General features: G+C 46.2%; 5 protein-coding genes across 5 annotated transcripts; 4 read left to right on the top strand and 1 right to left on the bottom strand.

Annotated features, from left to right (window-relative positions):
- Positions 1-704: 704 nt before the first annotated feature.
- Positions 705-5,512, top strand: TRIVIDRAFT_39246 (uncharacterized protein; the record flags this gene model as incomplete). The annotated part of the gene is made up of 8 exons (XM_014095030.1): positions 705-899; positions 961-1,742; positions 1,802-3,516; positions 3,587-3,897; positions 3,960-4,123; positions 4,199-4,248; positions 4,311-4,707; positions 4,762-5,512. 8 exons carry the CDS (start codon positions 705-707, stop codon positions 5,510-5,512), a joined length of 4,365 nt encoding a protein of 1,454 aa, XP_013950505.1.
- A 523-nt stretch (positions 5,513-6,035) lies between these two features.
- TRIVIDRAFT_64883 (putative polyketide synthase) lies at positions 6,036-13,508 on the bottom strand (the record flags this gene model as incomplete). The annotated part of the gene is made up of 6 exons (XM_014095029.1): positions 6,036-8,055; positions 8,115-9,295; positions 9,395-9,837; positions 10,051-12,340; positions 12,397-13,337; positions 13,394-13,508. The coding sequence occupies 6 exons, from the start codon at positions 13,506-13,508 to the stop codon at positions 6,036-6,038; spliced, it is 6,990 nt and encodes a 2,329-aa protein (XP_013950504.1).
- An 882-nt stretch (positions 13,509-14,390) lies between these two features.
- TRIVIDRAFT_127586 (uncharacterized protein) lies at positions 14,391-15,107 on the top strand (the record flags this gene model as incomplete). Its single annotated transcript, XM_014095028.1, has 1 exon — positions 14,391-15,107. A coding segment is annotated over one exon (717 nt), but the record flags the coding sequence as incomplete, so codon positions are not given.
- A 1,299-nt stretch (positions 15,108-16,406) lies between these two features.
- On the top strand, positions 16,407-18,166 carry TRIVIDRAFT_206945 (uncharacterized protein; the record flags this gene model as incomplete). Its single annotated transcript, XM_014095027.1, has 9 exons — positions 16,407-16,493; positions 16,639-16,845; positions 16,918-17,240; positions 17,314-17,378; positions 17,434-17,497; positions 17,530-17,653; positions 17,709-17,937; positions 18,014-18,056; positions 18,118-18,166. The coding sequence occupies 9 exons, from the start codon at positions 16,407-16,409 to the stop codon at positions 18,164-18,166; spliced, it is 1,191 nt and encodes a 396-aa protein (XP_013950502.1).
- Positions 18,167-18,931: 765 nt separating this feature from the next.
- On the top strand, positions 18,932-24,261 carry TRIVIDRAFT_39352 (putative polyketide synthase; the record flags this gene model as incomplete). Its single annotated transcript, XM_014095026.1, has 3 exons — positions 18,932-19,230; positions 19,286-19,571; positions 19,636-24,261. 3 exons carry the CDS (start codon positions 18,932-18,934, stop codon positions 24,259-24,261), a joined length of 5,211 nt encoding a protein of 1,736 aa, XP_013950501.1.
- Positions 24,262-25,200: the final 939 nt, after the last annotated feature.

Below are 25,200 nucleotides of genomic sequence, written 5' to 3'. Positions count from 1 at the left end.
TGGTATAATGTGATAGCCAGCGAGTGACACCAGGAATGAGAGGATTCTGGGCTAGTCCAGAATAGATTATGTACTTTTAGGCAGGACTTCGAATACCGCAAACAAATGATTGTCACGTGAGAATAGGCAAATAGCAAGATATCACATGATCGTGCCATTATATGTCACTGTCTTTGTTGCGGGGAGAAAGGGTTGCCATGTTATTGTATTTTTGCGATTGGTGATGCTGTTAATCCTGCTTGTCTTCCAAGCTGCATGATAATATCATTGTCGGTGATTGGAGTAGAAGGATGGGGGATTAGATTGTGCGGGCGATCTTTGTACCATCGATGCAAGATGAGTTTCTCGGAGATATTCGGAACAATGAATCGGCCAATTTTGTTCGGATTGCTTGAGCCATCGATGCTTATAAATGAAAACCGTACTCTTTGTGAAGTACATTTTGTTGCAATTGATTGGTTGTGCCGTGCTCAGCACGACATAGTCCGCCGCAAGTCACCATATTTTCTCCGCAACTCCGCTGCCGTGGTTGTTAGTTGTTGGTTGTTGGTTGTTGGTTTTAACTGAATGACTGACTGCCTTGCACCATAAAACGCACCTGGACACCCACCCTCTTGTATCGCAATATTTTATCCTCAATCTCCTTCACACTTAGAATAAGAGTTCAATTCGAGTCGAAGTCGTTGATATGCTAATTGTCCGCAATGCATATATCTATTAGAAAAGACCAACTTTTCCAACAGAATAGCAAACAATTCGACTTTAACATACAATTCGAGCAGGTTTTTCTTTCTATTTTGCCGTCCGGTATATTCGTGGTAGCGGCAGTATGGAGAAGTTTTATCCAGGCACGGAAACCGCTTGTGGTGAATGCACCAGTTTTCCAGCGTATCAAAGTAGTATGTTGATCCGTTATGTGATTAACTGAAAAACCCTACGGTACTGAACATACCATCATAGGTTACTATTACAGCATACACCGCTCTTCAACTAGCACTTCTCATTCTCGCCGCAGTGGGTTGCTTTCATGCAGCAAGCACGTTCATAGCTGCGTCGGTCCTCAAGCTGCTATCAGGTGTCTTCATGATTCCTCTCAATGTTGTCGAACACGGTAGATCACCACGGCCTTCCGTTTTATTAACTACTTACTTGGTTTTGTCTCTTCTCTTTGATGTGACGCAAGCAAGAACGCTTTACATATCGTCAGTTACCTCGGCCGAGAGCGCCTATAGCAATCTCTTTACTGCCGCTATTGCTATAAAGGCAGTAATACTTTTGCTAGAATCCAAAAAAAAGTCTAAATGGATGAACTGGAACGAAAAAGAGCATAGCCCGGAGGAAACTAGCAGTATCTTATCACTTGGTGTCTTCTTCTGGCTGAACAAATTATTCTTGGACGGGTATAAGAAAATTATGTTGCTCGACGACCTCTACCCCCTCGACAATTCCTTAGATCCCAATACACTCAGAGAGAAGTTCTCTAGCAGCCTGGACTACTCCAAAATGAAGGGCGACAAGTTTGGTCTCACCAAAGTTCTCATGCGAACACTCGCAGGGCCCCTTCTTCTCCCCATAATTCCCCGCCTGGGCCTTCTTGGATTTACTTTTGCCCAGCCTCTCTTCATTGAGAGGCTGCTAGATTATCTTTCCGAGGATGAACTAGACCCGAATATTGGTTACGGATTCATTGGCGCTAGTTTTTTCATCTACACAGGAATTGCTCTTTGTTGGGCCTTCCATCGGTATACCTATTCCTACGAGATAATTGGAAACATAACCAGCTGCTAACACATGAATACAGGTATTACCACCACCGAATGAGAACTATGTTGAGATCAATACTAGTCACCGAGACCTTCATCACAGCCATAAGATCTCCCATTGGGACAAGCGACGATAATGCAGCCCTTACTCTCATGAGCACCGATATTGAACGAATAAGGATGGGTTTCAGGCAACTGCATGATATTTGGGCAAGTGCGATCCAAGTTGCGTTGTCTGCATGGATGTTAAACAGTCGAGTTGGCGTGGTCTTTGTCGTGCCTATTGGAGTGGTCACCCTTTGCTTCATTTGCCTGGTGATTGCCATGAACTTCATTGGAAATGCACAGAGAGAATGGATGAAATTGGTCCAGCAACGAGTTGGTCTGACTGCTACAGTCATCGCAAACATGAAAAACCTGAAGATATCCGGCCTCTCTTCCCCAGTTCGCAATTTTGTGCAAAATCTTCGCATTGAGGAACTAGTGGCCGGGGTTCGATTCCGCAAGATATTCATAGTGGCTGCTCTCTTAGGTTTTATTCCGCTGCTAATAAGCCCAGCTCTTACCTTTGCATTGACTCAAAATCGCCTGGATGCCTCAAAGGTGTTCACGAGTCTTTCCTTTCTTACGCTTCTGACTATGCCGCTGTCGCAAGTCTTCCAATCCATCCCTGAGGTGATCTCGGCGCTGGCTTGTATAGGCCGAATTCAAGCATTCTTAGAGTGCGAGACTTATGATGATTTCCGCCAAATTCTTGTTGATATTAAGATAAGTTCCGAAAAGAATCCAGCAGAGAGCATACCTTCATCTGAGTCGAAAGTAATTATCGAAAACGGAAATTTTGGTTGGAAGGCAGGAAAGTCAGTCTTGCGAGACGTGAACACTCGGATACCAAAGTCCTCGCTCACTATTGTCATTGGACCGGTTGGCTCGGGAAAATCCACCCTTTGCAAAGCGCTACTTGGAGAGATTCCATTCCACGAAGGTCGTGTGATTTTGGATGGAAGGGTTCCACATGTTGGATTTTGCGATCAAACCCCATTTCTGTCGAACGGGTCAATTAAAGACAATATTGTCGGGTTTTCTCCAGTCAATAATGAGAGATATGCCGAAATCATTGATGCTACAGCCCTAGCCTTTGACTTAGCCACCCTGACGGAGGGGGATCAAACAAATGTTGGCTCTGATGGCATCTCCCTGTCTGGAGGCCAGAAACAGCGAGTTGCTCTTGCACGAGCTCTGTATTTACAAATGGACTTTCTTGTTCTCGACGACATCTTTAGTGGTTTAGATGCTGATACGGAGCAGCAAGTCTTCCAAAAAGCTTTCGGGGTAGATGGGCTACTAAGACGACGACACTCTACAGTTGTGCTATGTACTCACAGCATTCGAAACCTTCCCGCAGCAGACCATGTGATAGTGCTTGAAGACGGCACCATTACCGAGCAGGGTACCTTTGACGAATTAATGGCAGGTCAAGGTTATCTTCAGCGTCTTGGTTTGAAGAATCCTAAGGACCGTGACATTCTGCTAGATAGAGCAGTCTACAAACAAAATGTGCAGGAGTCGATGTTGGAAGAAAATAGGAAAAAGACGACTAATCCAAGTGTCGCATCTAATGCGGGTGCTTCGCGGCAAGTTGGGGATAAAACGGTATACAGGCATTACATGATGAGTATGGGATGGTTCGTGGCGACGTCTGCCTTGTTTTTTGCCGTTCTCTGGGGCTTCTTGTTGAACTTCTCTACAATCTGTAAGTCTTTTCTGAATTCCAAGCCAGGTGCATTCCGATAATCTATTTGTTGAACTAATGTTATGTTTAGGGCTCACATACTGGGTCGATGACATCAGCGCAGAAAATCCGATGCACTCCTATGCTTACTGGGCTGGGCTATATGCGCTGCTTCAGATCAGCGCTCTGATATCGTTACTTCTCCTGGGTAGTTCCATCTGGATCGTTTCAATTAAACGCGCGGGGGCCAATCTCCACCAGGACATCTTACAGACACTATTCCGAGCAACGCTACGCTTCTTCACCGAAACTGATACTGGCGTTACCACGAACTTGTTCTCGCAAGATTTAAATCTTATTGACACAGAATTACCGGATGCGACGGTCAACACCCTGTTTTCGGTAAGTATGATAGGCTGAAACCCCAGAGTTACACGAGTTCTGGAATTAACGTGGATATTTAGATTACTCAAGTTGCTGGACAAATGGCTGTTATGCTTACTTCTTCTCGGTATCTGGCAATCGGCTTCCCGTTCATCATCGCTCTGCTTTATATAGTACAGAGATTTTACCTGCGTACCTCCCGACAACTACGATTACTCGATCTGGAAGCCAAGAGTCCTATGTAGTGAGTTTATCACAAAAAAAAAAAAAAAAACCTTCATGCCACACATTGCCATGTTTTGTGCTAATTCATGTTTAGTACGCATTTTCTTGATACCGTCAGAGGCATCGCAACTCTACGGGCATTCGGTGAGTGCAGTAGCTTGCATATCTTATCATTCACGGCCATAGCACTAACCAAAAATATGTAGGCTTTATTTCTAATGATATCTATAAGAGCTCTCAGTTACTCACTTCCAGTCAAAGACCGTCATATTTACTTCTCATGATCCAGGAATGGCTAAACATTGTTCTCAATGTTGTAGTCATGTTACTAGCAGTAGTCCTGACGACGCTCGCAGTCCGCCTCCACTCCAGTTCTGCTTTCGCCGGTGCTGCTCTTTACAGTCTTTTGAGCTTCGGAGAGAACCTTGCTGGGATTGTCCTTTTTTGGACCAGTCTCGAAACTTCTCTCGGGGCAATTGCAAGGCTTAAGACGTTTAATGACACTGTGAAGTCGGAAGATAGAGATACAGAGACCATTATCCCACCAGAACAGTGGCCACAGCGCGGTATGGTGGAATTGAAGGGCGTGTCCGCCACATATGCGTAAGAACCCGTATTTCAGCCATGTTACCAACCCAATGCTGACTCTTCGAGCAGCTCTAAAGACGACGAGGGTAACGGAGCTCGTCTTGCCCTCCATAATATCCATCTGACGATCAACTCGGGAGAAAAGATCGCCATCTGCGGCCGCACTGGCAGTGGTAAATCTAGCTTCATCGCCTTACTTCTCAAGCTTCTAGATCCCACGTCAACAACTGCTGAAAACGTATTGATTGATGGCCAGCCGCTCCAGCATTTAAACCGGTCTGTACTCCGCCAGCGTATCATCTCAGTGCCTCAAGAAGCTGTCTTCTTGCCCGATGGATCTACCTTCAAGGCTAATCTCGATGTATCCGAGGAAGCAACGCGCGAGGAATGCGAAGCTGTGCTTAATGCCGTCGGCTTATGGAAATTCGTTCAAGAGTGTGGTGGTTTGGATGCAGGCATGAACGCGTCCACCTTTAGCGCTGGACAGCGGCAGCTAATATCTCTCGGACGCGCCCTAATCAGACTGTCTACTCGACAACGAAAACTCACGGCTGGTGCACAAGATGGCGGTATCTTGTTGCTGGATGAAGTCAGCTCGAGCGTAGACCAAGAGACGGAACACGTCATGCAACAGACGATCAAGACTGAGTTCAAAAGCTACACGGTTATCGCGGTTAGCCATCGCCTAGATATGGTTATGGACTTTGATAGGGTAGTCGTCATGGATAGAGGAGAGATTGTTGAGATGGGTAATCCGGTGGCGCTAGCACGAGAGGCAGGAAGCAAGTTTGGAGATCTGGTGAGAGCGGGGACTAAGTAGATAATCAGGCCGTCATTATTGCTTTAGTATACACGGTAGTGCATAGACACCTATACTATTCTAGATTGAAGGCTACACAGGGCATACAATCTCTTTGAATTTACATATTTAATTGCGTCTCTCATACTACCGATTCTCTCATGAACGTGGGTGCCTCAACCTATTCCGTACCTTGAATGTTGTCTGTGTTTCTCATTCGGTGGTAAATATTCATGCTTAATCTTGCTTGATATGTATAAGAGCCATTCCAAACCGCGATTCTCTCAATCTGTAACCATCTGGTAATAAGATGAAATGCACGCATTAGAGTTACCCGACATGATATCCTCCACACTTGACATCAGCATCATAGTTGCCCCTTCTCCAAAACCCGTTTTTAAAAGACGTGAAGGTGAACAAAAATTATCATCAAAAGCATAGAGAGATTGTGATTTTGATGTACCTGACAGAGTTTTCTGGTTCGATCTACGAAATAAAAGTTCTTACTTAATAGCTCATACTCTACCCATTGTTCACCACCTTCTTACTTCCTAGCCAGAAGCGCCGACGCATTCGCAATCTTACTAGCTGTTGCAGTAATTGGCACGGCTGCCATAATATCAAAAACACTAACACGAGCTTCAATCTCCTTAAGAGCCCAATCGACGATTTCAATAGCCACAAGCGAGTCCAGCCCGTAGGAATGTAACGCCCGCGACGTATCGACATCTTCTGCTTCTATTTGAAGCATTTTTGCTATTCGGCCTACAAGCGACGCTACGACATGCTCACTTGCCTCAGGTAAGCCCTCAGAATTCGAAATTAATGCTCGAATCGTATCACTCTTGCGTTTATTATTCGAATCACTGGTGGCATCATTTACCTTATCAAGGTCCGTTGCACCCATAAGAGAGAACTTGGCGTCCGCAAGATAGAAAGGGGTAGGGATACCTGCCGCTACAGCGCTACCGCCAGTAGCAAGCCCAGTTAATACTTGGGCAGGTAAACGGCCGGCAATTGCTAGTTTGACCAGGGTTCGTAGCTCGCCTTCACGGACACCGTACGGCTCTTCCCAGTCTTTGAGATTATCTGTCATGCCGTTTTCTGCGAGTACACCTATATCACGCATGAGACCAACATCTATAGTTGTAGCTTTCTTTCCCTCATCTCGGCGCTGAAGGGCGAGAGCATCCTGGTATGCACACCCAGCTGCATAGTTGCTCTGACCACGATTGCCAAATGTACCGGCAAAAGAACTAAGCGTCACAAAAAAATCGACGTCAGGCAGTGTCTTATGAAGATTTTGCGTCCCTTGGACTTTAGGGAGTGTGGATTCCTGCCACTGATCATATGACATATTGGCAAAGAGCGTGTCTCGCAAGACCATCGCACATTGGATCACACCATGTACTGGACCAAGCTCAACCGAACAGCGGTCCAAGGCATTCTTGAGTGCCGATATATCTGATACATCGCATTTTAAGCATTCAACTTGCACGCCAAGCCCTTTAAGATCATGGATGAGATCGGTGGCTGAAGTTGATGCTGCACCTGATCGTGAGAGGAAGCACAGCTTTCGTGCACCATTCTCCGCGAGCATCATGGCCAGGCTACGACCCAGACCTCCGAGACCACCAACGAGCATATAGCATGCATCGCTACTCAAATCGATATCAATGGGCTGGCGCATACCAGATCCCAGTACAGGTACAAGGTCATTGTCATTGAATGATAATATGATTGTTTTATCTTGACCATCCGTCTGCGCATACTGAACGGCGCTCTCCACTTGAGAGGCAGAAAAGACTTTGAGAGAGGCGATTGGCTTTACGATTCCCTTCTGGTAAAGTTCGAAAGCAGCACATATAATTTGACCCATAAGCCGAGGACTCTTGGTGGCAATGCTGTTGAGGCTAAAGGAGCTAAATGTTGCGTCCTGAGGGACGAACCGTGTATCTAACATCGTGCTACGTGGGCTGTCGCGTAGCCCAACCTCAAGAAAGGTGCCGAAATCTGCAAGGCACTGTGACGTTTGCCTGTGAGCTGTATTTGTTGGCGAGCTGAGGAGGATGTCGACACCACGACCGTTGGTCATAAGTTTGACGCTGTCCACAAGATGAGGATCTTGTAGGTTGAATATATGATCTTCCGGTATATTATATGTGTCGCGCAGCAAAGCCTGGTCCGTCTCCGCCTTGATAGTGGCATATATTTCCAAGCTATGATTATGTGCGATTTGAATTGCAGCTTGTCCGACGTCATCCGCCGCGTCGTGTATCAAGATCGACTGTCCACTCTGTATGCGGGCAATACGGTCTAGGGCATACCATGCGACCGCATGAGCGGCAGCGCCACTAATTGCCTGCGTAAATGTGTATCCTGAGGGCAAGGGATGACAAAATTCTTCTCTGGTTCTCTGTAAAGTTTGATTGGCGAGACCAAGGCTATACATGACCACCGAGTCACCAGGTCTGAATTTAGTCACGCTGGATCCAACACGAACAATCACGCCTGCTGCTTCATATCCGAGAGGCTCATCAATGCCAGCAAATAGGTTGTTAGCACTAAGTACACTTAGGTTAGCGGTTATACTATGGGGCTTGGAGGTAAGGACGTTTACTACCTGATGGTCCTTGATTTGACATTGATCTCTACCTCATCGCCATCAAGATCTGCCGTTGGAGCGTCATATTTTTCAAAGCATACTGCACCGTTATTCGTCATCGTTAGTCTTAGCGGAATATCCATACTAGCCAATGAAATAGGTCCAATTGCGTCGACACCCATGGGTTGTTTTTCGTCTATCTCAGCACTTAGCTCCTCATCTACGAGGACACGGCTAGTACATATCATGTCGTCTTTAACAGTGAACTCGTTGTCGGAAATTTTCAAGTCTAGCAATCGGCAAATAAAGTCTGACAGACGCTCTGGCTGCAAGAGAGTTGCTGATGATACGTGAAGGGTCTGGAATTGGCTTCCTGGGACTTCGTTGCGCACCACTCTTGCCAAACCATTGACCAGACTATTACTGACCCCATCTAGTGCGTCGACCCATAATAGGCTTTTGCATTGGGTGACAAGTGTTTGTACGGCATAAAAATCCTTCTCTTCCACTGATTCTAAGAAAGCGGATTGTACCTCAAGAAGGGCAACGCAGTCCTTGTCTTTAAGAGCAGATATGTTGTCGATGCCCCACGTGTGAATGGACGTGCCATGGCCAGGAGCAAACAATGCTGTCTTTAGTTGCTTCATAATTGCGGTGACAAATTCATTCGCATTGGCAGGTTGGATTAATACGATGTCTTTCTCCTTCAAACCACTGCCAGCAATAATTCCGGTGCTCTCCACAGAACCAACCAAAAATACAGGCTCTCCAGAGGCAGAACCGCCAAATTGGAACAAATTAGTGAAGCCAGCCTCTTGAAGGGCAGATTTTGCTGCTGGCACATGTTCCGAAGTTTCAATTGTGCAGATCTTTCCACCATCCTTGAGTATAAGCCTTGCATTCCGGGTAATGTTTATCGGCGCTTGCGAAATTGCTGAGCAGACAACTAGATCGGCTGCCTTGACATGCTTCTGGAACAAATCTTGATCAGCTGATGGTGTCTCTGCACTACCTCTTTCGATCAGAGCTGGAGAATCCCCGAGCTCAAATCTTTGTTTTCCCTCGTATCCTAAGACTGTATAAGTTGCTGTACGCAGCACATCTTTTAGAATACTATTATCTTGGGCAAAGATAGAGCCTTCTTGAGCTAGTTCCACAATGTGCATCGTCGGAGTCGTATGGTGAAATATTTTGATAAACTATGGCAAGTTATAGTCAGCGAAAAGCAGGAAAAATCGCCCAATAAAAAAAATATGAAAGGCCATGATAGGCGCTCGAAATGATATAGTGTAACTTACCTCAGAGAGCTGCTGGCGCTTGTACATGCCTATTTGAGGTGCTGCCACGCTGTTTGACGCATCACCACCTTTTAGCCCTGTTGATGCGGAAGTGATACGCTGAATATCCTCGTTGGTGATAAGGTTGATAGATGGCCTCCAAATTAGCTTGCTACACATCTTTCGGGCGAGCACGGACGTCTTCCCACTGCTATTCATCCGCGCAATTTCGGCACAGTAGAGCCCGGAGATCTCAAGAACTGACTGCTGCTCCGTTTCATCCATAATTCCAACTGATGCCTTCAGCTGTCTCTTGGACCGGAGCTTATGAGCTTTTGAAAACCCTTTCAGCTTAGTATCCGCCAAGAACGGTATGTCGATGGATATATACATCTCGTCCATGGATTTGGGAACCATAGGTACGGTAAGCTTGCTTAAGCGATTACCATTCGCAGCCGCAAAGGCTAGATGAAACATAGCATCCAAAGTTGTGGGATGGATTACATGCGGTCTCTTTAGATCGTCCAGTCCGATGTTTGGGATGGTCACAGAACCGCAACTCTGTCCGTCACCTGACCAGACTTCGGTGATATTGGCGAAAGCTGGCCCATAGTGTTATCGCAAATCATCAAGTTCCTGGTAGAACTCGGCTGACATCTGTTCTTTCTTGCATAAACTTGATGCTTGTTTATACCCCAGCATCTCAGAGTCTTTTTGGGTTTCCCTTGCTGGAATCGTGGAGTCATCATAACAGACCCGTATGAACCCTCGACAATTTCGCATAAGAGATTTGCGATCAGGAGAGCTACAGATAACGAATTCGGTCCACAGTCCTTCTATAGAATCGGCAACCCATGCGTCTGACCTCAGACTTATAGTGTGCTCAAGCTCGTCATCTTCTGGTATCAGCATAGCAGATAAGAACTCAATATCACGCAAGTAGAAACCCTTGACATTGCGCGCTGTGTCCGCAGTTTGCAGAGCAGCCTCGATTGCCATAGCGAGAAAGCCGGCCCCTGGGTAAAGGATAGAGTCTTGAATGTTATGGTCTGCCATCCAAGGTTCTTCTGATAGACGTAAGAAACCACGCCACACACGTTCTCCCTCCAAGAAACTCGGAACGGGTGCACCTAGCAAACTACTGGAAGATGCTTGTCGGTCTTTGCGTACGCGAGCTAAACGTGATTCAGCCCAGTACTGTTGTGCGTGATTCCATGGATAGGATGGGAGATCAACTAGCGGTTTATTCTTCACTGACAGTGTCCTGTTCACCGACGCAAGTTCCAAAGGCCTTCCATGTGCTATCAGTGTGCCTATTAGGTTCAGCGTCGTCTCAACTGCACTTTGATTGCGCACTATGGCCGACAAATACGGCTTGTTGTTAATGCCTAGTGCTTGTATACTTTGAGTGGCTGGTCCCTGAAGCGCGGCGTGTGGACCAATCTCGACGAGAACATCGACAGCGTCTCCGCTGTTGGAGTGGACACCTGCATCGGGGCGCATCAAATTCTGAATGGCTGTTGCGAATCTCACCGGAGAGACCAAGTTTCGAACCCAATAATCGGGACCTAAGTCTTTGAACGTGACCTCTGATTCCGTTACGCTGGAATACATTTTGCACCCCGCATTACTCGCTGTTGTTGTGTCCGCTCGAGGCTGGATATCTGCAATTGCTTCGAGATATTCCTGCGCAACAAGCTGCATATGCTTGGAATGGTAGGCAGTATCCACTAGAAGCTTTCGTGCGAATATATTTTCTTCCTGTAGCGCCTCTTGTAATGTAGCTATGGCTGTTGCATCTCCCGATAAGGTAACGCTTGAAGGAGAGTTGATACAGGCAATGTTGACCTTATCCGGGCAGATACGTTTTATAAAATCTGAGCAAGCATCTGGCGATGCGCCGACAGCCATCATGGCCCCATCCAGATCTGGCGCTGCAACCTTCATATTTGAGCAAGCCACACCGCGACAGTAGGCTATTTGCCAAGCATCCTCATGAGAAAGATATCCCGCGCAGTACGCTGCTGCAATCTCCCCGCTTGAGTGACCAACAACTGCATCAGGAATGATGGCCCATTTGCGTAAAAGATCAACAAGAGCGATTTGCAGTACGGTACACAGCGTCTGTGAGTAAAGCGCCAGCCCTAGGCGAGATGTACCCCTGCCACGAAAAAGCTCAGTGCGTGGTGACCATGAACAGTTGAGTTTTTTCCGAAGGAACAAGTCCGCTGCCTCAATGCTTGCACTGAATTCTGGATATGCCATAAGTGCCATCCCCATTGTAGCCCACTGCGCTCCTTGGCCGGTGAACACGAAGCCGAGACGTGGCACACTTGATGACATGGCCTCTATTCTGCCACTATCGGAGGATTCCAGGGCATCAGCCAGTTCATCCAGGGATGAAGCCAACGCAAAAGTCTTCCATTGCAATCTTGAACGCTTATCGCTGAGTGTGTAGGCCAGGTCCGCGAGATGGTTCTCCTTGTTTAAATCATCACCCAGCTCGTCTATCTTCGTACGGAGCCATGACGCTAGCGACTTCTTCATTCGCGACAAGCCAGCACGATCTTGCGCTGTCAGCACAAATATACGCGGCGTATTTGGCTGGGAGCTGTATTCTTCTTCTACTTCTTCTTCTTCTTCTTTTTCACCATCATCCGAGTATAATTCTAGCGTCTTGACGTAGTGTAGCCCCCGAAGACCGCGATTTCCAAGGTACGAATACGCATCATCAACAATTGCGTGAGCATTAGTCCCACCATAGCCGAACGAATTGATGCTGATGCGACGTGTTCCTTGATTCGGCCACTGCATTAAGTGATTAGGAATCTGGATATTCCAATTCGCAAAGTCTATCATTGGATTAGGGTTGTGAAAGTGGATGTTTGGTGGAATGATGCCTCGCTCCAGCATGAGCACACTCTTGATGACGCCAGCTAAACCAGACGCAGCTTCGAGATGGCCAATCTAAAATGTGAAATGTCAGCTCTGCGTGATTCACTGCGCACATGATATACACATACGTTTGCTTTCACTGATCCAACAATAAGTTTGTTTTTTGATGAACGACCCTTGGCAATCGTCCTAGATAGCGCAAGCGTTTCTGTAGTATCACCTGCCTGCGTGCCTGTTCCATGAGCCTCTACATAGCTAGTCTGGGCAAAATCTAGCTTCGCAAGCCGATATACATCTCGTATCAATGCCTCCTGTGCATCAGCACTGGGGAGTGTTAAGCTTTTCGTATGTCCATCTTGATTTGACCCCGTGGCGCGGATAATTGCTCGAAGAGGATCCAATGCCACGATTGCATCATCGACTCGCTTCAATACTATGGCGGCGACTCCTTCACCGCGTCCGTACCCGTCGCCCGACGCGTCGAAACTTTTGCACTTGCCATCTGGGGAGAGGAAGCCCTGGCCAGAAAAAGCCACAAACATATCGGGATTAAGAAGCACATTTGTACCACCAACAATAGCGATGTCTGATTCTCCGGCACGCAAGCTCTGACAAGCGAGATGAAATGCTACTAACGACGAGGAACATGCCGTGTCTAGGGCAAAGCTTGGTCCACGCAAGTCAAAAGTCCATGAGATGCGATTAGCCAATGACGTCTTGTTCAGTCCAGTAGTAGCGTATGGCGGTATGGCATCGGTATCGCTTATAACAAGTTCTTTGTAGTCACTTGTGAAATGACCCATAAAGACTCCTGTGCGTGTGCCTGCTAGACTCTGTACTGAATAGCCTGCAGATTCTAAGGCTTCATACACGACTTCTAATGCAATTCGATGTTGCGGGTCCATGGCATTGGCTTCCGATGCTGAAATATTAAAAAAATTTGCGTCGAAGTGTGAGATATCATGCTTGAGGAAGTGACCGCTTTTGGTGACACTTCCGTGGCGCTTCTTGCCACCGGACCAGAAAGCATCCCCATGGAAGCGTTCTTTAGGTATCATGGACCATGCCGCTGCTTAGCATTAGCTTCAGATGACTGGGTGTGGCGGGCGTGCAACCCGAACTAACATTTCCCTTCGCAAACCAACTTCCAGTAATTAACTGGGTTATCTCCATCACCAGGGAAGCGGCACGATAGCCCTGTAATGGCAATTGATATGCCGTCAATTCCTGCTGTAGCCATAATGGCACGTTCGATTGCTGAGCATGCTTAATGAGCGCATACGAATGGCCGACATATCGATTTATTAACATAGATGCAGTAGTCGTCTTACCAAGACAACGCCTATTGCGCTGGTTGCAATGCAATGTGCAATCACTATAGGCGTATTTCCATGCATCGGTGACTTTTGTGGAACGCCGGGATATATATCAACAAAACCGGACATTAGCTTTATTAATAGAGTTTACAATTGTTATTCTAGGAAGGTGTCATTGAGAAGGAAATAATCTGATAAACTTGCCCATTGAACACCTTAGGTGTGTGCATATATGTGCTAGTTCTCGCGACGCCTGTATAATACGGGCTAACTGATTCTCGGCAATTATTCTGTAAGGCCCCAATATGATATGCACATACAACATTCGTCCGTGCAGTCAACAGCATTTTAACAAACTAAGCTTACATGTGCATTGTATGAGCGGATATCGGTATCTACATCATCAAACTCCTCGACCCCCTTTCCCAAGTCTTACTGTCTTCTAGATTGCCTTTTCTTTGTTTTTATCACCAATCTAGCTTAGAATGCAGGCGACCAGTGTCAGTCCCACGGATGAACTCCTTGCGGTGATAGCGGAAGAGTTGGGCATGGATCTTGACGATCTGTCCGATGATACAGACATCTCAGAGTTGAGAAACGACACCGCTTTATCCCGGCTAATCCTGAAAAGAGTTCCGACCAGTCTTCAACATGACATCAGCCGCGCAACCTTTTCCTCCTGCACCGACATTGCAGATCTCAAAGCTCATGTCGAAAAGGCGATGACACGACACGAGCCTTTTGAGGCATCTGATAAACGCAAATCAAAACTTCCAATTGTGTTGCTTCTTAAAGGAAATGAGGCAACAGCAAAGAAGAAAGTATTTCTACTCCCTGATGGCTCTGGGTCTGGCATGGCATACATGTCCGTTCCACCAATTGATCCAAGTGTTTGTCTATATGGAATAAACAGTCCATATCTCTATTCCCCTGAGTTTTTCAACGGTACAATAGACGATTTAGCTCGAATATGGACAGCAGAGATACAAAGAATTCAGCCAAAGGGCCCGTACACCCTCGGTGGCTGGTCAGCTGGGGGGTATTTTTCGTTTGAAGTCTCCAAGCTCCTCATAGGCAAGGGGGAGCATGTTGAGAAGATCATACTAATTGATTCCCCTTGTCGACTATTTTTCGAGGCCTTGCCCACCAAGGTAGTGGAGTGCCTTTCGAGTCACAACCTGATGGGAAATTGGAGTGGCGGAGGCACGCCAAAATGGCTGGTCAAAAGCTTTGTGTCAACTATTGGCGCTGTGGAAAAGTATATGCCAACTCCAATGGTAATCCCAAAGGGTGCGGCAGCTCCAGAAGTCTTCATAATCTGGGCATCAGATGGGGTCTTCCCGAAAGGTGTAGAAGCATACCCAGAGCTGGATATGAACGTGAGAGTCACACGGTTTTTAGTCAACCAGAGAACCGAGTTCGGTCCACTTGGCTGGGACAAACTGTTTCCTGGGCAGAATATTTCCATTGCGAAAATGCCAGGCAGCCATTTCATGATAGTTCATCCGCCAAATGTGAGCGTGCACACACCGCAAAATCCGGAAAGCGTTTGCTAATATAAATTTTCAAAGGTCGGCGCGCTCGGGGAGCTTCTACGAGACGTAGTCGAAGGTTGCCCATCACATAGAAAAATTAATTGGCAGGTATGGTGAAACAAATTATAAAGGCTTGTTTGAGAATGTAATGATACAAAAGATGCTACAAAGTTATTTAGAGTTATAGAGGAAGCAAAATTATACCAGAATAGTTGCTTTATTCATCTTCTAAGAATGCAAAAGACAAACTTTCATACTTCAGAACTGAGACGATCAGGGCTCAGTAAGTATCGCCCAGCATCGCTCAAAGCATGACCATGCGGGATTGGCGATAGTTGTATTACTCCTCGCTCCCAAAAAGGAAGACTGGATAAAGCTGTGGACCGACGTATAAATGTAGTACAGCCGTAACCCTAAATACCAAGGCAATCCAACTAGTAAAAGCCCAATAGTATCTAATTTCATACACGGTATATTCCTTCACTAAAACCTAGTAATGCGATAGTAGTACTCAGTAGTACTCCAGGAATAGCTAGGGTTAGGATATGGCAGAGAATATGGTAGAGAGCTACTGTTCATGAGGAAAGGTCTGGGTTCTTACATGTGACCCTTTGCTCGTCACAAAGTGAGCACGGAAGATTAAAAGACAATACTCTGAGTGGATATTTTTATTTTACTTCTAATCATTCATTTGCTAACTGGCTGAAATTAAATGCCTCAATGTCTGCGCTCATTATGACCGGGTCATTTTTCATTATTGCATTGTTCTCGTTTCAATACCCCAGTTGTCCCTGATATGAGCAAATTTTTTTTCGCCCCTGAGTCATCCATAGCTAAGACGTTACACTGCAGCAGACCCGTGTGAGTTAGAGGGGAAGGGGGTCCGTTATTCCGTTGTAAATCACCCGATACTCAAGGAGCTCGAGAAATACTTTACAAGCCCAGCCGAGAGTCATTACAGTTTTATACGTGTTCAAGAAGTTCAATTTGTTTCTAAGCTTCTTTTAGCAGATGTTACGAGAGGTTTTGCATTATAAACTGTAATCATCAACTCTTCAGGATCTCCAACCTGGAAAGAGTCTATATCAAATATGATAAATTAGGTACGAGTTGTGTCATCTCAATCCGGAAAAAAAAAGCCGTTAGAAGTGGCCGGGCCTAGAGGTGCTAGCCAGGCCACTGCACATTTTGCTGGTCTATTTCTATAACTATCCTGCCAGTCTCTCAGCTATACACAACCATACCATACCATCAATAACTTGATTAACAAAAGAATTCTCAATTACAATGCCAATTCGTGTTATCGTTGTTGGCGCTGGGATTGGTGGCCTTACAGCTGCCGTATCTCTTAGGCAGGCCGGGTGTGAAGTAATGGTAGGATCTTGCTCTTTCTTTAATCACACGCCAACTTCAATCGCAATTTATTCTTTGGCGTCTTTATCGTGTAAAACCACGTCAAGTTTCCCTGTATTATTGTGCAAGGTCACGTCGCTAACATCCCGGCCTGTAATTCCCATAGATTTTTGAAAAATCAACATTTGTGGGTGAAATAGGTGCAGCACTGGGACTTACGCCCAACGGAGGTCGAGTCCTGGAGCGGCTTGGATTCTCATTCCAAAAGGCTCGCACCTGTACAATTAAAACATGGGCCAATATCGACGGCATAACGTTCAATACTCTCAATCAATTAGACCTTAGCAACGCTCGGCAGGCCTTTGGGGCCCCAGTACGTACAGTCCATAGAGTAGACTTGCACACTGGGCTGCTACGATTAGCTACAATGACTGAACAAGGCCAGTCTCAGCCGGTGACATTGAAACTAGGCAGCCAAGTCACTGAAGCACACCCCGATGGCACAGTCATCCTCAAAGATGGTTCTAGATATACTGCTGACATGGTAGTGGGAGCTGATGGACTGAGATCGGTTATTCGTGATGCTGTTTTGAGCGAAAACGATCAGGCAAAACCTGTTCATTCAGGCCAGGCAGCATTTCGATTCCTTGTCAATACATCTACATTGAGAAGCGACCCTATTCTTTCCCCTTTAGCAGATGACAATACAGATCGACTCAGCCTTTTTGCCGATACATCTGAAACTACACGAGAACGGCATGCCATTTGGTACGCTTGCAGAGAGTAAGACAAACATCTCTTACCAGAACTATTCAACAGCAGCTGATATTCGAATAAAAAGTGGAGAGGTGCAGAACTTTGTTGGCATTCATCCTAGCATGGAAGTTGAAAACCAAAAAGGCGACGGTAAATTACATCTACTGTTGTAAAGATGCACCAGCTAGCTCTGACAGGAACGTAGATGCCAAAGTGGCCATGATGGCTGAGTTCTCACATTTTGACAAGAGAATCATCCGCATGATTGAGTACGTCTATAAATATTAAAACCATCGATTAGGATTCGACTATTGACTGGATCAAGGCTTGCCGAAAATGTTAAACGCTGGCCCCTATATATTCATGACCCATACCCTACTTGGGTAAAAGGACGAATTGTTTTGGTTGGAGATGCGGCCCATCCGGTAATATGAAACTATTGGCGAAAAGTAAAATCACTCATTTAACCCAATTTCACAGATGCTGCCATATGGTGGCCAAGGGGCAATGATGGCCATCGAGGATGGCGGTATCCTTGGCGCCCTCTTTGCCAACGTCCTCCCAGATCAAATCGATGCACGCCTGTCCAAATATCAGCAGTTACGTAAAAACAGGGTTTCTCGTGTCCAGATGCTTTCCCAAGTACGCGTAGGACGAGAGAAAGAGGTTGACACCCGAATCAGCCAGTATGCGGATGGCCCAAATGGCTGTGAGAATTTTTTTTTTCTCCTAACTATAGCAATTCTCTATTTTCTGATCGAGCTACTAATTCTTCGTTCAAATAGCTATACCCATGACACACAAGGAGCGCACTATTCATGATTACAGGTTAGAAACTCTACCTCATTCTATGAAAAGAGCAACACTAATTGTTTAACCGGCTTTTTAGTTATGATGCATATACAGAATTAGAGAGAAGCCTTGCTGCAGATATATAATGTACACATATAAGATGATCTTAAGTTGGGAACATTATAAGAATGCGAAATAAGAACTGAGGAAAAGTCTTTATTTATATGATGTCCACTACTCCATAAATATACTAGACAACCTTAATCAATCTCTTCCATCTACTCTGTAGATATGCATATGCCATAGCTTTTCATGGGCATTTAATAATTCAGAATAAGGCAATTTGGCTGCTTTTTCTACCATTACCTACCAAACTAGGGTATATCGTAGAAGAAAGAGCAAGCAAAGTCTTTCTTTATAGCGTAAGTATTTTTTATCAGTTGACCATTCTAATGAATCGTATATGAGTCTCCTTCGGTGGGAAGTTCAATTACCTCCGCAATATCAAATCTATCTTCCAAGCACCAACCATCCTTAAACCTTGTCGGCGAGTTTCAAGAGTGGCATCTACCATAATTGTCCAACACGGGCTAAAATAACTTGATACATTAAGATCCACTCTCAGCAATACTACCCGATAGCCACAACAGGTAATTTCTTAATCAAACGGCGTATTAATGAATGAACCGTAAAATTTAGTGCCCGGTGATCTCTTTGCATCCGGGGATCATGTGCATTATGTCGTCCCACAACCCCATGGGGCTTCAAGTCAATATCCATGCAGTGCAACTTCGTATGGTTTGTTGATGAAACTTCTATATATTTTTTCCAACTTTTTACGCTGATGTATGAAATCTTTTGTACCTGTGTATCTCGTTAAGGAAATCCCATAGTCCGAAAGTGGTGATACAATGTTGGCAGCCACTAAGCGACATCTCCTGTTGTTTGGAGACCAGACAGTGGAGAAACTCTCTTCGATACAGGCGCTGGTCCGCAACGCCAAAAGTTCACCTGCGGCCAAGAGGTTTCTTCAAGAGATCACAGATGTAATACAACTCGAATTCTCAACTCTCAGTAAGAGCGAGCATGGCTGGACAGGAAACTTCGACACGCTTCTCGGATTGGCAGAGGAGAATGAGGAACAGCACGGCGCCAATGCCTTGATTTCGACTGTGCTGATGTGTATCGGGCGGCTTGGAGAGCTAATCGTGTAAGTTTTACAAGGTCATCCTGCGAAAAACTTGTAAACTCATACCTGTACCCAGATATGCCGAGAGGGATCCTACCATTCTAGGAACGTCTGAGCGCCCTGTGGAAATACTGGGCTTTTGCACCGGTCTTCTACCTGCCACGGCAGTGGTAGCTGCCAAGGACACGTCAGAATTACATACTCTCGCTCGGGAGATCGTTTCCATCACATTCCGTATGACACGGGAAATAGTTCGCCAGACGAAAATGGTCGAGGATAGCTCAGGAGACTGGGCGAGAACCTATGTCGGGATAACTCGAGAAAAAATGAAGTCCATTCTGGACGAGTTTCACTCAAGCAATGTCAGTTAAACTCAGTTCACAAAATTTTTGTTCTCTGTGTGGAAGCGTCTAACGAGTTATTTAGAACATTCCTCCAATCAGGCAGATTTCTATTGGCGTTGTATCAGAGAAATGGACAACAATTATCGGGGCCCCGTCGTCACTAAACCGACTATCTGGCTGGTCGACTGAAATTGAATTGGCGTCTCATGCAAAAACAGACATAGGAGCTCTTATTCACTGTAATGTCCTGCCTCCCCTTGACGTTGGAAAGATACTGGCCCATTTCTCCTGGAGCGACAGGACTATTGACTGGACAAAGGCGAGGATTATATCACCTACTTCCGGTATCGATTACAAGAACACCACCCTTGGCTCACTTATTGGCCAAGTAATTAACGATATCGCAAATAATGCGCTTCTTATCGATGACACAGTTGATGCTTGCATTTCACGTCTAGAAAGAACAGTCACATTTAGTGTCTGTATACCTGGCCCGACAGGTTATCTGCCAACAGTTGAACAGGCTTTTAAAACTCACAAAATCCAGTACGAGATGAACAATCTTACAATGGATATCGCAAAGTCTAGTCGAGGAGGATCTGATATGATTGCTATCATAGGTATGGGCGGAAGATTCCCAGGCAGCAACAGCCCCGAAGAGTTCTGGGACGACGTTCTAGCCGCAAACTGTCACATTGAAAAGGTTCCAAAAAGTCGCTGGGATATCGACGTGTTCTTTGACCCAGATGATAAGTCGACGAGGAAGAACGCGACTACTGCAGTGCACGGTGCTTGGCTTGAAAATCCTGGTCTCTTCGACAATCGTCTGTTTAACATGTCGCCGCGCGAGGCGTCTCAAACTGATCCAATTCACCGGCTATTGCTTACGACGAGTTATGAAGCACTCGAATCAGCAGGTTATTCACCGGGTGGTAGTATCTCAACCCAGAGCAATCGAATTGCTAGCTTCCTCGGACAAACAACCTCTGATTGGCAAGATGTGCTAAACGAGGACGGGATCGATATTTATTATATACCAGGTGTAGGAAGGGCATTTGCGTCGGGACGAGTGAATCATCACTTCAAATGGGGTGGCACCTCCCTTTCAGTCGATGCTGCCTGTGCCACCGGCATTGCCACGGTCAGTCTCGCCGTCTCTGCCCTGCTTGCTCGTGAGTGTGATATGGCTTTGGCTGGTGGAGGTGCGGTCCATGTTTCTCCAAACACATACTCTGGGCTTAGCAAAGCCGGGATGGTATCAACCACTGGCGGCTGTCGAACCTTTCATGACGATGCCGATGGTTATGTCCGAGGTGAGGGTGTCGGTGTGGTTGTTCTCAAAAGGCTGGAGGATGCGGTCGCAGAAAATGACAATATTTTGGCCGTTATCAGAGGCGCGGCTCAGACGTACACATCAACTTCAACGTCTATCTTGCACCCTAGCCATGTTTCTCAGGAGCGCATCTATAAAGAGGTTCTACGTCAATCTGGCCTACAGCCTCAAGACATCAACTTTGTTGAGATGCACGGCACAGGAACTCAAGCTGGCGACGTGGAAGAAATGACATCCGTCGTCAATGTACTGGCAAAGAACCGTAGCAAGAGTAACCCTCTGACAGTGGGTACGGTGAAGGCTGTGGTCGGGCACGGTGAGGCAGCCGCCGGTATTGCTTCGCTCATCAAGGCACTTATGATGCTCCGTGAGGGTGTCATTCCCGCCCAGCCGGGATGGCCATTCAAAGTAAATCACAACTTCCCATCCCTAGCCAAAGCCAACGTTCGCATTGCAACAAAGACATTGGATCTCAAACCAAGCTCCCAAAGCGACAAAAAAGCTAGGGTCATGATAAATAGTTTCGGTGCATCGGGCAGTAACACCTGCTTGATTGTGGAGGAGCCTCCAGAAACCCAAGACAAACAAAATGATCCCCGACGGTTCCACGTTATTTCTTTGTCCGCCAGGAGCACTGCCTCTCTAAAGAAGAACAGAGAGAATCTGATTGACTACTTGGAGCGAAAACCCGATACCAGGCTTGCAGACTTGGCGTATTCGACGACGGCACGACGTATGCACGAAACGCTTCGCATAGCCTATTCTGGTGACAGCGTTCGGGATGTTCTTCGTCAGTTACGGTATGATGCTTCTAACGGAGGCCCAAATGACCCAAAGACAAAGGCGAAGAAGTCATCACGCCTCTTCTTGTTCACGGGGCAGGGATCACAGTATGCAGGCATGGCTGCCGATTTGTTCGCCGCTGATAAAAGCTTCGAAGAGCTGCTGAGAACATACCAGGACATGGCTACAAATCTTGGGCTTCCCATATTCGTAGACATCATCTACGACAAAGGAATTGACATAACAACAAAATCGCCAACTCAAGTGCAGCTAGCAATTGTAGCCTTAGAAATTGCACTTGCGCAAATGCTAGAGAAATGGGGTGTAATCCCTGATGCGGTCCTTGGTCACAGCCTTGGAGAGTATGCGGCGCTCGCGGTATCCGGTGCCTTATCTGTTGGAGATGCACTATACCTTGTTGGCAAGCGCGCATTGCTTATGGAAAAGCATCTCGAACCCCATACCTTCGCTATGCTTGTTACAGGTTTGAACGTTGAGAGTCTCCAACAGAGGATTTTGGAGCTGAAGCTTGACTCTTGTAGCATCGCTTGTGTCAATGGGCCTTCGGTAACAGTGGCTAGCGGTCCAGTTAAGCAGCTAGAAAAACTCGAACAGCATCTTGTGGACGTATACAAGACCAAGTCAACGTTCCTCAGGGTCCCATATGGCTTCCACTCAGCTCAGGTTGAGCCGATTCTTGGGGAGTTCGAAACCATTGCTGGCGGTGTCGCGTTCGCCAATCCTCATACTCGTTTTGTATCTAGTCTTACGGGGCTCGTCATTGCAGATCAGACATCTATTTCCCCTACCTATCTATCAAGGCAGACGAGGGAATGCGTTCAATTTACCGAGGCTCTCGGTGCATGCAAAGCGGCAGGCTTCATAGGTGAAAATAGCCTTATTATGGAGATTGGACCAGATCCAATCTGCCTTGGCATGGCTCGCAAAACACTTGAAATCCCGACATCGGCAAAACTTGTTCCATGCTTAAAGTCGGGACAAGACAATTGGTGTACCATCTCGGCCGCACTCAAGGCTACGTATGAAACCGGTATCAACATTAATTGGACCGAGTTCCATAAAGGTTTCCAGGGCTCCGTTCGCCTGCTTGATCTCCCCACATACGCATTCGACTACAAAAATTTCTGGACACCATACCAAGAGTCAGAACCAGTACTGCAGCCAACGCCCCTACCCCCAGTCATCGAAAAGGTTCAACCTCCAACATATCCTGGCTTCATACCCTCCGCTTCGGTACAACGGATTGAATCGGAAAGCATTAGCGGTAGCAAAATTACTGTCATTTATTCCTCAGACACGTCAGAACCTGCTCTTCTTAAAGCTATTCAAGGTCACACTGTAGTTGGCCAAAACATATGTCCGATGGTCATCTTTTGCGATATGGCAATGTCAGCGACCAAGTACGCGTACTGGAGGTTGCAAAAAATAAATCTTAAGACACCTGATATGTCAATCCACGATGTGGAGATGGCCAGGGCTGTGGTGATTGAAGAAACAGGCCCAAGACCAGTCATTAACATAAAAAATGTTTATGATCAGGAACATGGTGCTGCTAGCGTCACATTTTATTCAGACGCGCCTGACGGCAGAGAAATTGTATATGGAGCTTGCACGGTCAAGTTCTCCAAGCCAATTTCACGAAAGAATCCCATCCCGCAGCTGGACTTCCTCCTCCGATCACGAATGATAACCCTAAAAGAACAGTCCGAAAATCGAAAGGCTCACAATTTCTTGAAGCCTGTAGTATATAGGCTGTTCGCTCACGTGGTCGGCTACGGGGAGGCCTACCAGGGGCTCGAAGAGGTCGTGGTCGACACTAGCTGCAGTGACGGGATGGGCACCGTCAGATTGCCATCGAGTGATAGCACAGGCCATTTCATCCTCGACCCATTTCTAAACGATGCAGCCATACATTTGTGCGGATTCTTGTTAAACAGCGGATTGAAATATCCCGACGACGATGCTTTCATTTGTCCCGGTTTTGGCTCATGGCGCTTTTACGATAGCCTGTACCCAGGAAAAACATATTCTACATATGTTTATATGCAAGAGGACACCTCCGGCGATAGCTCTATGCTGGGGAATTGCTATGTGCTCGATGGAGACCGTATCGTCCAGGAGCTAGTTGGCATAAAATTTCAGAACATGAAAAGAGATGTGCTGCAATTGTCTCTTACAGGTGCTGTAACCCAGCCTAGGACCACACCAGCTGAGTTTCATGAGCCTAAGTTACCCATTCCTCAGCAATTCTCTTCGACGGAAAGTGAGATGATTCCAACTACGGAACCGCAAAATTCAGGGTCCTCTAGCTCAGGCGGTACTAACACGCCTGAAGCCTCCAGCTCGGAGGTCATTGACACGCTGCTCGCCATCGTAGCTCGTGAGATCGGAGTGAACATCAACGAGATGCTAGATGAAACAACTTTCATAGACCTCGGGGTTGATTCACTGGCAACCGTGACTATTCTTGCTACACTGGAACGAGAAACAGGCCTAATGCTTCAGGCCTCCTTTTTTGTTGAGCATACAACCATCTCAGAAGTTAAGCGCGCACTTCACGAGAGGCTCTGAGGACGAATTGTAGGATATTTGAGCCCTCAACACACACAATAGTATACATTGAGGTTAGAGAGTGATTTTAAGAATTTTACATAATGAAGTTTTGAATTCTTGCCTTGATTTCTTCTCGCCGTGACATTGCATAGGTTTCACAACAGGACTTAACTAAATACTTTGCGTGCTCACTGCAGAAATAAGTTTCATAGTTTGATTAAGCCAATAGCGGCACTATTTAATTAACGGACTATAAAAAAAAAGGGTGGTCTTAATGGAATAAACGAGGACATCCGTATATATATGTCAGAGTTTTTAAAATACATAGGATCAATTCCGGACACATTTGAATATTCCATTAGCCGGCATACTCTGATAGCATGCGTTTTGAGTCTACACTAGTAATTACGCTCCTATGGATTCTTTAATTTCCTTGGAGAAGCCAAAAGTGACCTTGATAGATGTGTGAGTCCATCTATGGTATGTTCCACCATTGACAAATCGCTAGATAGCAGAGCTCCCGGTTCTGGCAAGTGACCTTCTGATACCTTCTTGCGTTCCAAAACGCTCCTCAGAGAGTCCAGCACAGTGGTAACTTTCTGAACCATCATGGACCAGAGCATATATAATAATGAGGACTTATCATCTCCAGTCACCTCGAAGTCTCCAACAAGCACCATGTCAGGTTCTACGTCTCTCTCTGAATCTAGACCAGGCGAGACAAGCCCTGATATAGCAAGTGGAGCATCTGAATGCTTACTGCAGCCCCAATTCGCATTTTGAATCTGTAGCAGCATAGAGCGCACGCACATAAGAGCTAGTATCAAAGTCTCTTGGTCGTCGCCTCTCATGCAACTGACGCAACCAGTCAAATCAATCCAAGCTTTCTGGGCCTCTTGCATGTTGGCTAGGACACTTTTCATCGGCATTTTCTTCCCGGGCCTATAAACTTCGGAA

The sequence above is a fragment of the Trichoderma virens genome (assembly GCF_000170995.1).
Source record: "Trichoderma virens Gv29-8 chromosome Unknown TRIVIscaffold_91, whole genome shotgun sequence".
NCBI lineage: Eukaryota > Fungi > Ascomycota > Sordariomycetes > Hypocreales > Hypocreaceae > Trichoderma > Trichoderma virens.
This window is presented reverse-complemented; position numbering and strand designations above follow the sequence as displayed.